This window comes from Phoca vitulina, unplaced genomic scaffold (assembly GCF_004348235.1).
Source record: "Phoca vitulina isolate PV1807 unplaced genomic scaffold, GSC_HSeal_1.0 scaffold100, whole genome shotgun sequence".
In the NCBI taxonomy this organism is placed as follows: Eukaryota; Metazoa; Chordata; class Mammalia; order Carnivora; family Phocidae; genus Phoca; species Phoca vitulina.
In genome coordinates, this window is record NW_022589803.1 from 351,321 (window position 1) to 363,627 (window position 12,307).

Genomic DNA, 12,307 nt, shown 5'->3' on the forward strand with positions numbered 1-12,307 from the left:
CTCCAGCCTTTCCAAAACTTAATGCTCTCCCGTTTAAATCATTCGCTCCCTGGAGCCAGGGGCCAGCTGGCCATTGTGAGCCGAGCTGAATGTGACAGGGACATGTGGCCTTTGCACCTGGGAGTGTTGGGGCCCAGCCCAGGCTACACTTGCTTCTGGGTGGCTCTGCTGGCTCCAGCTCTTACAGAGAGTCTGGGAGAGTTCAGGGAGGCCCAGGCTCCCCAGGAGGGCTCTGAGGCTACAGGTGGCCGTGGAACCAGGCATGGGCCTGCCAAGCATATGGGGGGCTAGGGGTTGGGGAGATGCTCTGGGTCTTTGCCCACTCCGATGTACGTACCTGACCCTCCAGACCCTTCCCTGGCCATCACAATGAGGAGCGGGGAGTCCCCCTCTCTAGAGGGCCTTCCCAGAAGCCAGGGTGGCTGGGTTCCTGCTAAGCATCTGGTCTCTCTCCTATGTGCTTTTGAGTTCCCAAGACAGAGACCGCCAAGCGTCTCCGCTTGCTCACTCACTGTGCTGTCTGGAACAGGTGGTAAACCTCTCCGAGGCTCCCATTTCTCATCTGTGAAATGGGCATAAGGACCTGCCCACAGGGTGTTGTGGGGATCACATCCGATGATGAGGCCATGTGCTCGCACCGCATACCTGGAATGTGCATGGGGAAGGCTCGCCATGTCAGCCTCTCATCCTGTTTTTGAGTCCTTGGCACGGCATGGCGTTGACCCTCATGAGGTGCTGGGTACTCTTTTTCGGATGAATTGCCAACTTACCTTGGTGTGCCATTCAGCAGCCCCTGGAGCTGTGAGCCAGTGGGAGTGTTCTCGTCTGTCACGTGAAGCACGCAGGTGCCGAGGCACCTGGCTTGCTGGCAGGCCATGCCTCCTGTCCTCCTGCCTGGGCTAGGTCCCCTCAGACTCAGGCTGCAGGTATCCAGGCATCCTATGTGGGCTTCTGCCCATCAGTGGGCACTGACCCTAGGAAACCCAGGGCATGGGGTCCCAACTGTGGGCCCCCTGCTTGGCCTCCTGCTGCCCTCAGAAGTAAGCTCGGCCTCTCCCATGACTGTCAGGCTGTCCCCTTCTTGGAGCGCTCCGGGCCCCCACCTCCTCCCCGCTCACCAGGCTGCCCCACCCGTGATCTTCTCGCTGTGGGCCTGTGCTATGATAGCCCTTCTGCGAGACTGTCCCTCCCATGGCTGGCCTCTTGCCCATTCTGGGTCTCCACTCGCTGCCCCACAGAGGCAGGGACCACCCTGCTCACACCCTGCTCACATCGTTTTCCTTGCAGACCACTGACATAGCTGTGATGTCCCCCTCCCCAGCCTCCAAGCCAACAGCTGGTACCCTGTCCACTCACCCTCCTCCACAGGCCGAGCACCCAAGGAAACTTGCTGCAAAGAGGAAAGCGTAGAGTGTGTGTTCGCCGAGACGGGGAGCGCTGGAGACTGGGTCTGAGAGTGGGAGGCTAAGGCAGTGAAGCCCCCCCAGCCCCCCCACTGGCCCGCTGCCCTAACTCAAGCCCCCACTCCACCCCACAGCACCGGCAGCTGCTAAAGGACAGCTTCATGGTGGAGCTGGTGGAGGGGGCCCGCAAGCTGCGTCACGTCTTCCTGTTCACCGACCTGCTCCTCTGCACCAAGCTCAAGAAGCAGAGTGGAGGGTGAGTGCCCACATGGCCCCCATCCCGCGGGCCGGCCGGGACTGGTTTCATAGATGAAAGAAACCTAGCTTTTTTTTTTTCTCTCGTATAGTGAGCCTAAAGAGTTCAGTAACTATGTGGCCAGGCCACTTTCTTTAGGTTACATTGTTTCCAGCCGGCCACAATACCAGGCTCAGGGTGAAAGGCCACCATTAACAAGGTGGGGACAGTCTAGGTCAGGATCAGTGACCAGCCTGTTATCTCCTACAGTGGAAGGGGAACCTACCTGTGAGGTACTACTGGGGGACTGTCCCGTCATGACCCAGGAAGAGTTAAGTGACAGGTCAGGGAGCTGCAAGATCTGGTGCAGACAGGCAGGTGACGGAGTGGAGCAGGGCGGGCATCACTAGACCATCCCTGTACTTTGTCTCCCCAGACCTGGTGAGAGCTTCTAAATTATTCTCAGCCTAGGCTACAAACCGCCCCCCCAACATACCCCTCCCGGGGATCAGACCACCCAGGTTGCACCAGCTGGAATGGAAAAAAGAGGTCATATTGAGAAAGACCAGAACTGGGCTCTTTCCCTCATTCTGCCACTACCGTACTGAGAGCTTTAAATCAGTCATCTCGGAGGACAGCCTCAGTTTCCCCTTCTGTCATGGCAGGGGATTACCCCCGGTAGATCTGTAGCTCCTCAAACTCGACGTCTCTGGGGGCGTCTGCAGTCCTGTCCTGTAGGGCAGTGGATGCCCCTGATGTGCTCCCACGTCAGGGAGCCCGTGAGCCGCCACCATCAACCCAGGATAAAGTGGATCAGGCCTAAGTCACACATGCAGAGTGCCCATTGCTAGGGGTCACCAGGGCTGGGTCACCAGTGTTGGCCGATGGCCTTATGCCAGCCTGTCGCATGGACCACAAGGTGGGTTTAAGGTCTTATAAACTATGCAAGCCTCAAACTTAGGCTTTCTTGGCTCTTGAGAACAGTGACATTAGCAAAGAAAAGCAGTCCGCGTGTTAACGTGCTGTTTCCTCACCCAGCAAAACCCAGCAGTATGACTGCAAGTGGTACATCCCACTCACGGATCTCAGCTTCCAGACGGTGGACGAGTCGGAGGCAGCTCCCAGCATCCCTCTGGTGCTGGACGAGGAGCTGGATGCCATGAAGATCAAGATATCCCAGATCAAGAATGATATCCAGAGAGAGAAGGTGAGACCAGTTGGGAAGGAGCAAGGGTAGGCCCTGCAGCTGGAGCGGCAGCAACCCCTCGAGCACAGGTATCTGGGTATCTGACCTACTTCTGGCCTCGGGGACGTGCTGGGACCCCTGCGGGCCCACCGTCAGGCTTGGAGCCATCCAGCGTGTGGGGTGGGGGAGGTGCCCAGCTGCACCGATGGGGAGAGAGTCCCAGATAGGGGGATCAGCCCCTCTAGGTGTTCTGGACTGCCCCAGGCAGGCCCCTGATTGTTTCTGGAGAGGGAACGGTGAGGATGAGGCATTTGCATAGAGGGTTACCCCGACCAGAGCCGGCACCATGCGGTGGCCACAGACAAGGTGGGTCCCCAGAAGGTTGAGCTTCGGTTCAGGGATGCCTGGCTGAGGTGGGCTCAGCAGGACAGGGGTCTTCCTCACCCCTCCCCCACCTGCTGGCCTACCATACCGCAAACCCTGTAGGCTGAGGAAGGCTCTGGGAGCAGTGGGGACGGGACCGGGTGGCACTGGGCCCCCGGAATGGAAACGTGACTGTGTGGCCTCTCCCCACAGAGGGCAAACAAGGGCAGCAAGGCCATCGAGAGGCTGAAGAAGAAGCTGTCAGAGCAGGAGTCGCTGCTCCTACTCATGTCCCCCAGCATGGCCTTCAGGGTCCACAACCGCAACGGCAAGGTGAGCGCCCGCCGCGGTCTCGCTCAGCCAGCCGGGGCCTCCCGCTGCTAGCCCAGGCAGACCCTCCTGGCCCCCGGCTCCCATCTAGCTGGAACCTCGCTGGGCTGTGGCCGAGACCCAGCACCCGGCCGCGTCGCAGCTGGGTTCCCTGGCTCCCTTGTGGCCTGTACAACAGCAGCCCTTTTCCTCTGGAGGGCGTTCCCACACCAAGAGGGGCTTATTCGGTATGGCTCCCCCAGACCCGTGTGTCCCTCTGCCTGGTGCTTTGGGCCGAAGCCCCCAGATTGACAGGCAGCTGGCTCAGCCCTCACAGCTGGGAGGTAGTGGGGTCTCCAGGAAGTCTGAATAGGGCAGGGGGTTCGCAGGTTTGTGCAGACTTGGCCCTCAGGACAGGGATTCTGTCTGGGGACCTTGTGGGCCTGAGGGGGGACCTTCTCTCCTGAGTCTGACTCCTAGTGTCATCTGGAGCCCGGGCCTCTCCCTCTCTGGGCATCGCTCATAGCTGTCAGCACGCAGCCTCGGGGGAGGCAGCTGGGGGCTTTGTGAGAGCCTCGTCTCTGGGTCACCGCTCAGGGCTTGTGTGCTGGACGCAGGTGGTCAGGGTGGCATCGGCCCTCACCTCTGCAGATCCCACCTGGTGACCTTCTCTGTGGCCCTAAGCCACAACATGCCGTGCCGTGGCCCAGGCAGTCCGGGCAGGGGACCGGTGCCAGAGGAAGAGCTGCACGGGCTGCACGGGCCACGGGAGCTGGGGCCTGAAGCCCGGCTGGCAGGAAGGGTAGAGAGTGCCAGAAGCACGAGCCAAGCTGTGAGCACACTCAGCCACCAGGCTCCAGCCAGCCTCTGGCAGCCAGGTCCCTGTGCCTTGGAGGGGTGCACTGCCGGACTCCGTATGGACAGCGGCAGGGAGCGGCGCCTGAGCGGGAGCAGAGGTAACCAGGGTGTATTCTCCTTCTCGCCCCCCAGAGTTACACGTTCCTGATCTCCTCTGACTATGAGCGTGCTGAGTGGAGGGAGAACATCCGAGAGCAGCAGAAGAAGTGTAAGTGGCATCTGCAAGGAGAAACTTGGAACCTCAGGGCTGGATATTCATCTCCTCCTGTGGTTTCAAGCCTTTTCTTGCTTCCCGAGGGGCTGGGCAGTGGTGCTCTTACCCAAGTGAGATGCTACGTGAGCTCTGATTCAGAAAATAAATTGGACAGGAGCTCCTGCTAGGGCCCTGCCCTCTGTGCCCGCTTTCCTAGGCCTCCCCCGCATTCCCTATACATCACCCCCACCTGCTTTCTGACCTTCCCTGTGAACTCTCCCTCTCCCCCAGTGCCTTCCCTAAATTCCCCGCCTACCTCCTGAACCTCCCTACTCTGATGCCTACCTGCCCCCTGTGGCCCCTCTGCACCCTTGCCTGTCCCACCCCCAGGCCTCCCTCACCCTCTAGCAGGTTCTGATGCCAAAGGGGCCCTTGGCTGGACCCGCCTGGGCAGCCACGGTGTGCTGGCCCCACTCCCTGTCCAAGGGGCCAGCACTTGATCACTCTTAGGATAGGGTGCTCACTCTCTCTGGGATGGTCCCTTCCCTGGGTGCTTCCCTTTCTTAGGAGTTCTCTCCTCCTCCTGAGCTCAGAGCTGGCCCTGGGCCTATCTGGCAGTCTTCAGGGATGGGAAGGCAGACCCTGCCGTAGGTCCTGGGGCTGCAGCTGCTTGGGTCCTTCCCCTGCACCCCAGCTGTATGGTTCGGGACTCCTGAGCTGTCCTTGCTGAGAGGTTCCCAGGTGTGCTGCGGGTGGCACTGTTCTGAGAGTGCCTGCAGAGAGAGCCGGGGCTGAGCACTGTGTCCCGGGTGGGCTGGGAGCTCCACACGCCTCTGCCCTGTCCTGAGCTCCCATCCCTCTGGGCTTATCATCCTTGCCTGTGCTGAGCCATTTCCCCCTGCAGTGCCCCTGCATCCTGGGGGATGAGGCACTCCTGGTGCCTGCTGCCCTGCCCCAGCTCATGTCCTGGGTTTGCTTTTATAACCAGGGAACCCCAACCATTTGCAGCATGGCAGCGTTTATTCCCTGCTCAGCGCTGCAACAGAAATGAGCCCCTTTTCCTAACCTGGTGGAGACAGGGGCCCTCATTGGCGCAGGGCGGGGATATGCTGGGTGTCTGTGTGGGAAGATACTCCCGGTCATCCTCTCCCAGTTGCCTTGTGGCTGTGCTTAGGTGCAGGCCAGCTCTTGTGTTTGCAAGTCTTATGCTAATTCCTCCTGCCCTCTGAGCCCAGCCTTGGCCAAGGCCACGCCTTGCTTGGCCACTTACCAGCTCCTCTCTTGGGAGCAGGTCGCCCCCTCCTGGCCACCACAGCTCATCACCAGGGTGTGGTGAAGGTCCAGCGCAGGGACATCAGAGAACACCCTCTGGGTGTCCCGGCAGTCTGAGAAGCCATGCACACTGGCTGGTTGTGATGCACTGGGTTCTACCCTCTCAGGTTTCAAAAGCTTCTCCCTGACGTCCGTGGAGCTGCAGATGCTGACCAATTCGTGTGTCAAACTTCAGACCGTCCACAGCATTCCACTGACCATCAACAAAGAAGGTGGGCTGTCCTCCCAAGGGCTGCTGTCCCTTTCTGCTGTCAGCACTGTCTTTGGGACTGTGGGTTTCTCGAAGGAATGCGTGTGCTGCTTAGGGCCTGTCGGCCTCTCCCAGGAGTGGATGGGACGGGTCGGGTGGTCTGTCTCCAGCTGCTGGGTGGTTGAGGAGACCCGTGACTTTATTCCTGGTCACACGACACATCTCAGACCCTCTGTGCTCTGGGTCTGGTCCCGCTGCCCTGTCCTCCCAGCCAGGCGCTTCCTGTCCACACCTTTGGTCATGCTGCATTTTGCGTTCACTCGTGCACACACTTGCATCCACTCATTCCCACTCACAGGTATATGCTTGTGCACATGCATGTACATGCACAACATCCATGTCACATGCCACCCCTCCACTTTCCTGTCCTGGGAACCTTATTATGTTTCACCTCAGTCACCGGTCTGCCGTGTTGCGAACCCAACTCAGATCCTAAGGTCCCTGAGACAGAGGCTACAATGGATATGTTTCTGGCTCGTGACATCACCTGGCCTCATGCTGAGCAAATGGCAGTCACATGGTGCTCCCCTTGAGGGTTGATTTTGAAGCAGAGCCTGTCACTCGCCTCCCTCTCTCAGGAGAATGGATGCTCACCTCTTCGCTCTCTTGTACAGATGATGAATCTCCAGGGCTGTACGGGTTCCTGAATGTCATCGTCCACTCCGCCACCGGCTTTAAGCAGAGCTCAAGTAAGTGGTTAGTTTGGGGAGGAAGACGGCAGGACACTGAGCTGGAGGCTGTGAGGAACCAGGGTCGTGACTCAGATTATCATCAGATGCCTTGGATCCTTAACCCTGTGAGGTCCCGTGCGGGTTGACACCTGGAGTGGATTATTGCGGGTCTCTGGTCTCTAGTCTCTAGACCAGACGTAGGAGCTGCTGAGCTGCTCCCCCTGCAGGCGGGTCTTGTCATTGCAGGCAGTGGAGTCTGCTACAGACAGGAAAATACAGGCAGGGTTCCAAGCTGTGGGCAGCAGCGCCTTCACCCAGCCAGCAGAGTAGATTTGGCTGCTGACAGCTAAACGAATTCCCTTTTCCTCCCACCCCTCCGAGGTGGGGAGCGCCTCGCAGGTGCTCAAGCTGTCGGAGCAGCGGGGCTGGTTGCATTTCAGTCCAGGGCAGCACACTCTGCACCCCTCAGCATGCCACCTCCACACGAGCCCTCGGGGCCCCTTGTAGGAGGACGCAGGACAGGCACTGTGCTGCTGACCTTTCCCACTGACGCCGCAAAGCTGACCGAGAAATCGCCGATGAGCTACAGCCTAGAAGACAGTATTTACAAACCATATGTATATGTGTGTGTGTGTGTGTGTGTGTACACATGATATGGGACTTATATTCAGAGCATATAGAGAACTTTCAGAAACTCCGTGCAAAGGAGACAACCCAGTTTTTAAAAATGAGGAAAAGATTTGAATACACTTCACCAAAGAAATACAGGTAGCTAATTAGCACGTGAAAAGATGCTCATGGTTGTAGGGAGATGTAAATTAAAACCACAGTGAGGTCCCACTTCATACGCACCGGATGGTGATAATCAAAAAGGTGCACAGTGACAAATGTCGGTGAGGATTTGGAGAAATTGGAACCCTCAGACACTCCGCTGGTGGGGCTGTGAAATGGCTCAGCCACCCTGGAAGACAGTTTCACAGTTTCTTAAAAGTTAAAACACACATGTGCCGTGTGACCCAGCAACCCTGCTTTTAGGTATTTCCTCTAGAGAGATGAGGGCGTGTTCGCATAAAACACGCCGCATTCATCCACACGACGGAGCAGCACTCAGCAGTAGAAGGGTACAGAGGACTGATACAGGCAGCCACAGGGGTGCATCGAAAGAGGATTATTCCCAACAAGACACCTGATTCAAAAGACTAGATGTCGTGTCATTCCACGTGTCAGAAATTTCTAGAAAAGGCACAATTTGGAGACAGCCTGGCAGGGGTTTCCTGGGGCTCAGGGTGAGAGGAAGATTGGACTGCAGTTGAACCCAAGGGGCCTTCTTGTGGGGAGAGGGCAGTGTCCTAAAACAGTGGCAGGGCTGTTTGCACAAGTGTTTAAATTTACTAAAAATCCCCAAACTTAAAACAGATGGGTTATGCAGTATGCAGATTATACCCCCGTAAAGTCGTATGGGGACTTCATGTAAAAAGTTTTTGTAATTGTTATGTAATTGTTCCCCTGGGCGCACCTGCCCCACGCCCCCCTCACATAAATGCTGGTGTTTTCCAGGGTTCCATCTGGGCCTTCACTGCGTATACTCCCTTCTTCCTACGCCCAGGGACCTTTCTTTCCATCGACAGCGCAGATGATGCCTGGCACCTGCCTCTCCATCCCCACTTGGCTCTCCTGGGCCCCCTCTGTTACCTTTCCATCTGTGTCCTCAGCATCCCACGTTCTAAACTCTGCATCCCCAAACTGAACCTATCACTTGGGCCCCTAAACTTGTTCCTCTTCTTTTTTGTCCTGCCCCAGTGAGAAGTGCCACCCTCCACCCCATGGCCGGGCCAGAAACCACCATCTGGTTTACTGGTCATATCAGTAAGATGACATTCTCCATCAATGGAGTTTCCTCATCACCGCTGGCCACCTGCCCCACCCTTCATCCAGACCCCGGCAGTGGCCTCCTCCCTGGTCCTTACCTCCACTCCCCCCATACCCCACAATTCTCCCAGCATGGAGCTGTTTTCAGTGCCCTGCCCTGGCCTGCAGCACCCTTTGCCCCAATTAAGTTGGTAAACTCAAACTGCGCAGGTGGTAGGCACTTTGCCCAGCCCCAGCCTTCTCTATGCATCGTCCTTCTTGTGGTAATGGCACGTTCATCTCTGCCCAGGTCACCAGCCATGGGGCTCTGCTCACATAGAGGCTTTAGTCAGGGTTTGTCAAGGGACCAAGTGAACACATGTTCTGAGAGGTGCTGGTTCAATTGCACCACGGGGTGGAATCATTGCATGAGGTGCTGGGGCTTGTGCTAGCCGCTGGTGTGTTGTTTTATTTTAAAAAGAAAATTAAGGGGCCCCTGAGTGGCTCAGTTGGTTGGGCATCTGCCTTCAGTTCACGTCATGATTCCGGAGTCACAGGATCGAGCCCTGCGTCAGGCTCCCTGCAGCAGGGAGTCTGCTTCTCCCTCTCCCTCTGCTTCTCCCCTCCCCCACTCATGCTCTCTCCCTCTCACTCACTCTCTCTCTCTCAAATAAATAAAATCTTAAAAAAAGAAGAAAATTAAGGCCACTTTTTTTCTGATTTTGAAAATGTCAGGGAACAAGAATTCCTGTGCCCCTCAAGGGTCCTTTCAGCTGGACTAAGAATCAAATTCACATGAGACCAACTAACAGGAGAAAATTCAGTTTAATAGCGTACACACAGGAAATCCACACGAAGATGGAAATTATAGAGCTAGTCAGGCAAAACGAGGCATATGTGTCATTCTGAACTAAGGAGAAGGGGGTAGGGGTCGGGGAGTTGAGAGGAAAGGAATGCATATCACAGGGCAATAAGAACAGATGTTTGGGGATGCCCAGGTGGCTCAGTTGGTTAAGTATCTGCCAGGGTCCTGGGATCGAGTCCCGCATAGGGCTCCTTGCTCAGCGGGGAGCCTGCTTCTCCCTCTCCCTCTGCTGCTCCCCCTGCTTGTGCTCTTGCGCGCTCTCTCTCTCTCTCACAGATAAATAAAATCTTTAAGTAAAGTAAAAAAAAAGAAAAAGAACAGATGTTTGCCCTGCCGTACCAATGGCTCACTCAGATAAAATTTATTTTTGCTCATAACCCTTATTTTGAGAAAGGACCCCCCCCCCCCCATCTAGATTCTTCTATGTAGTTAAGGCAAGGGCAAAAGTTTCTCTTCAGCTCAGAATAATCTCCATGTCACAGTGGCCCATCTTGGGGCAGCCTGCCCTTGGCCCCCTACAAAAATAACCCCTGCTCTCATAGAAAATGCGGGTATTGTGGAAAAGCGCGGTCACCTTCCCTGTGTCGCCCTTGCACAGATCTGTACTGCACCCTGGAGGTGGACTCCTTTGGTTATTTTGTGAATAAAGCCAAGACACGCGTTTATAGAGACACAGCGGAGCCCAACTGGAACGAGGTGAGGTACTACTGGGCATGTCTTGCATGCTGGCCCTGGCAGGCAGGCCAGGATCTTGTCCTTGGGGAGAGTCTGAAACACCCGCCCCGCGCCTAGGGCTCCCTGATGGCTTCCCCCCTCCGTGCCCATCCCCCCAACCCCAACCCCCCCCCCCCCCCCCACCACCACAGGCGCCCCCACCAGCTTTCCCCAGCATGCCAGGAATCTCCTGGGGGGAGGGGGGGGACCAGTTCAAGAGTTTTTATCTCTGTGTTCCTGAGAACCCAACCCCCCCCCCCCCCCATTACAAAGAAACAGCCTATTTTGCTGGAGAAGCTTTTGGAAAACGAACTGAAAAGGGTTTTTCTGCTGCCTTTGTTATTGCTTAGTGTTTACTTGGTAAGTTTCCATAGCGTTTTTCCTTGGAAGTTGGAATGAGCCCTGTGATCCTCTTGGTTTCTGGAAGCCTGGGGCTCTGCCAGCTGTGGCTGGGGTAGGGACCTGATTTGCCTGTCCCCGGGTGTTGGGTTTGTATAGTTTGCTGCTCTGTTCTCCTTCACCTTGGGGAGCTGTTAACTCGCTTACTATCTTGCCTTGAGCCTTTGGGAGTACGGGAATGATTACAGAGTGGCCAATACTGATGAAGTCGCCACATCCGTGAGAATGCCATTTCCCAGTCTCTGGAGCAGCTGTGGCCCTCAAAGGCCTCATGCTTGAAGATATGGGTGGGGGCATACCTCCCACCCCCCTGCAGAAGCAGCAGCTAAGTCCCACCTGGCTGCCTGGTACACCTCGGGTCATGTGGCTCGTGAGCCCCCAGCTCTCCTTTCTTGGTGTGCCCTACTCTGATCATCAGACTCGATGCCTTAGTAGGACTGGGGCACGGGGAGCCCATAGGATTGCCCGGGCATGATAGCCCTGGGCGTCCCTGCAGAAAGGGTGGGGGCTGCCACGGCAAGGGAGCAGCACAGCCAGATGGAGCCACCAAAGGCTTTGCAGGGAGCAAGAGGGCCGTGACTGACAGGGGCAGTGAGGGAGGGGTCCTGGACACAGCACAAAGGGTTCAGGTAAGAGCCGGCAGTGGAGGCTCAAGGAACCAAGGCATGGAGGGTTCCAGACCAGCGGGTCACCTGGTGGCCGGCCTGCGTGTGCATCTGGATCGTCCAGGAGTGTTGCATGTTCCTGGCATACGCGCCCTCCCCACCCCGATGCGGGCTCAGAAATCTCTCCTTTTTTCTTTTCCGTCACCCTCTTCGCATTTCCCCACCACAAACCTGTGCCTGCGACAGCACTGGTGTGAAATGCAGAATTTACCGAAGATATCCTGGGGCGATGGGGGAGAAAGTTATCACCGCACGTCCCACAGTAGGCGACTTGGAAGCCTGCAAGAGCGGTTCTTTCCTCTCTCCTGTATCACATCCCTGGGTCGGTTTTTTTTTCCCCTTTCAAATAGACTGACTTTTTAGAGCAGCTTTAGGTCCACAGCTTTAGGTCCAGAGCAGAAAGGACAGAGATGTCCCACATACCCACTGTCCCCAGACATGCACAGCCTCCCCCACTAATTGGTGATCCTGCACTGACACATCATTATCACCCGAAGTCCATAGAACATCTGCACTTGTAACCAGCACCCCTGAGCTTCTGATGTAGGTGGTGTGGGGACTGTCCTTTGACATTCTGGCTTAGGGAATTTGGATTAGGTGTTAGAGGCATTCAGAGCTTCCAGAAGCATTCAGACTGGGCCACAGTGGGGTGCTCACAGGGAAGTAACTTCTGAGGGTCTTTGTCGCAGGACTAAAGCGGAGAGGGTCTCGAGGCATGGGTCCTCCTGGGGCAGCAAGGAAGCCATTGGACCTGTCTGCTAGTGAGAGACTTTCCTTCTTTCTTGGGACTTCAGGAATTTGAGATCGAGCTGGAAGGCTCCCAGACCTTGAGGATACTGTGCTATGAAAAGTGTTACAACAAAACGAAGATCACCAAGGAGGATGGCGAGAGCACAGACAGGATCATGGGAAAGGGCCAGGTCCAGGTAAGGCCACCACCCTCCTCTGCCCCCTGTAGAGCCCCTCTGTCCCCCCTCATATACCTGCCCCTGGACCTGCCCACACCCCTCCTCCGG

General features: G+C 56.5%; 1 protein-coding gene across 1 annotated transcript in view; it reads left to right on the forward strand.

Annotated features, from left to right (window-relative positions):
• BCR (BCR activator of RhoGEF and GTPase) overlaps positions 1-12,307 on the forward strand; it is a 118,769-nt gene that overhangs the window by 87,489 nt on the left and 18,973 nt on the right. Inside the window, exons 9-16 of the mRNA XM_032397547.1 lie at positions 1,538-1,659; positions 2,677-2,845; positions 3,401-3,520; positions 4,487-4,562; positions 5,987-6,091; positions 6,744-6,818; positions 10,112-10,209; positions 12,086-12,217. Of these exons, the coding sequence (XP_032253438.1) occupies positions 1,538-1,659; positions 2,677-2,845; positions 3,401-3,520; positions 4,487-4,562; positions 5,987-6,091; positions 6,744-6,818; positions 10,112-10,209; positions 12,086-12,217 (897 nt within the window). The remainder of the gene's footprint in view (positions 1-1,537; positions 1,660-2,676; positions 2,846-3,400; positions 3,521-4,486; positions 4,563-5,986; positions 6,092-6,743; positions 6,819-10,111; positions 10,210-12,085; positions 12,218-12,307) is intronic.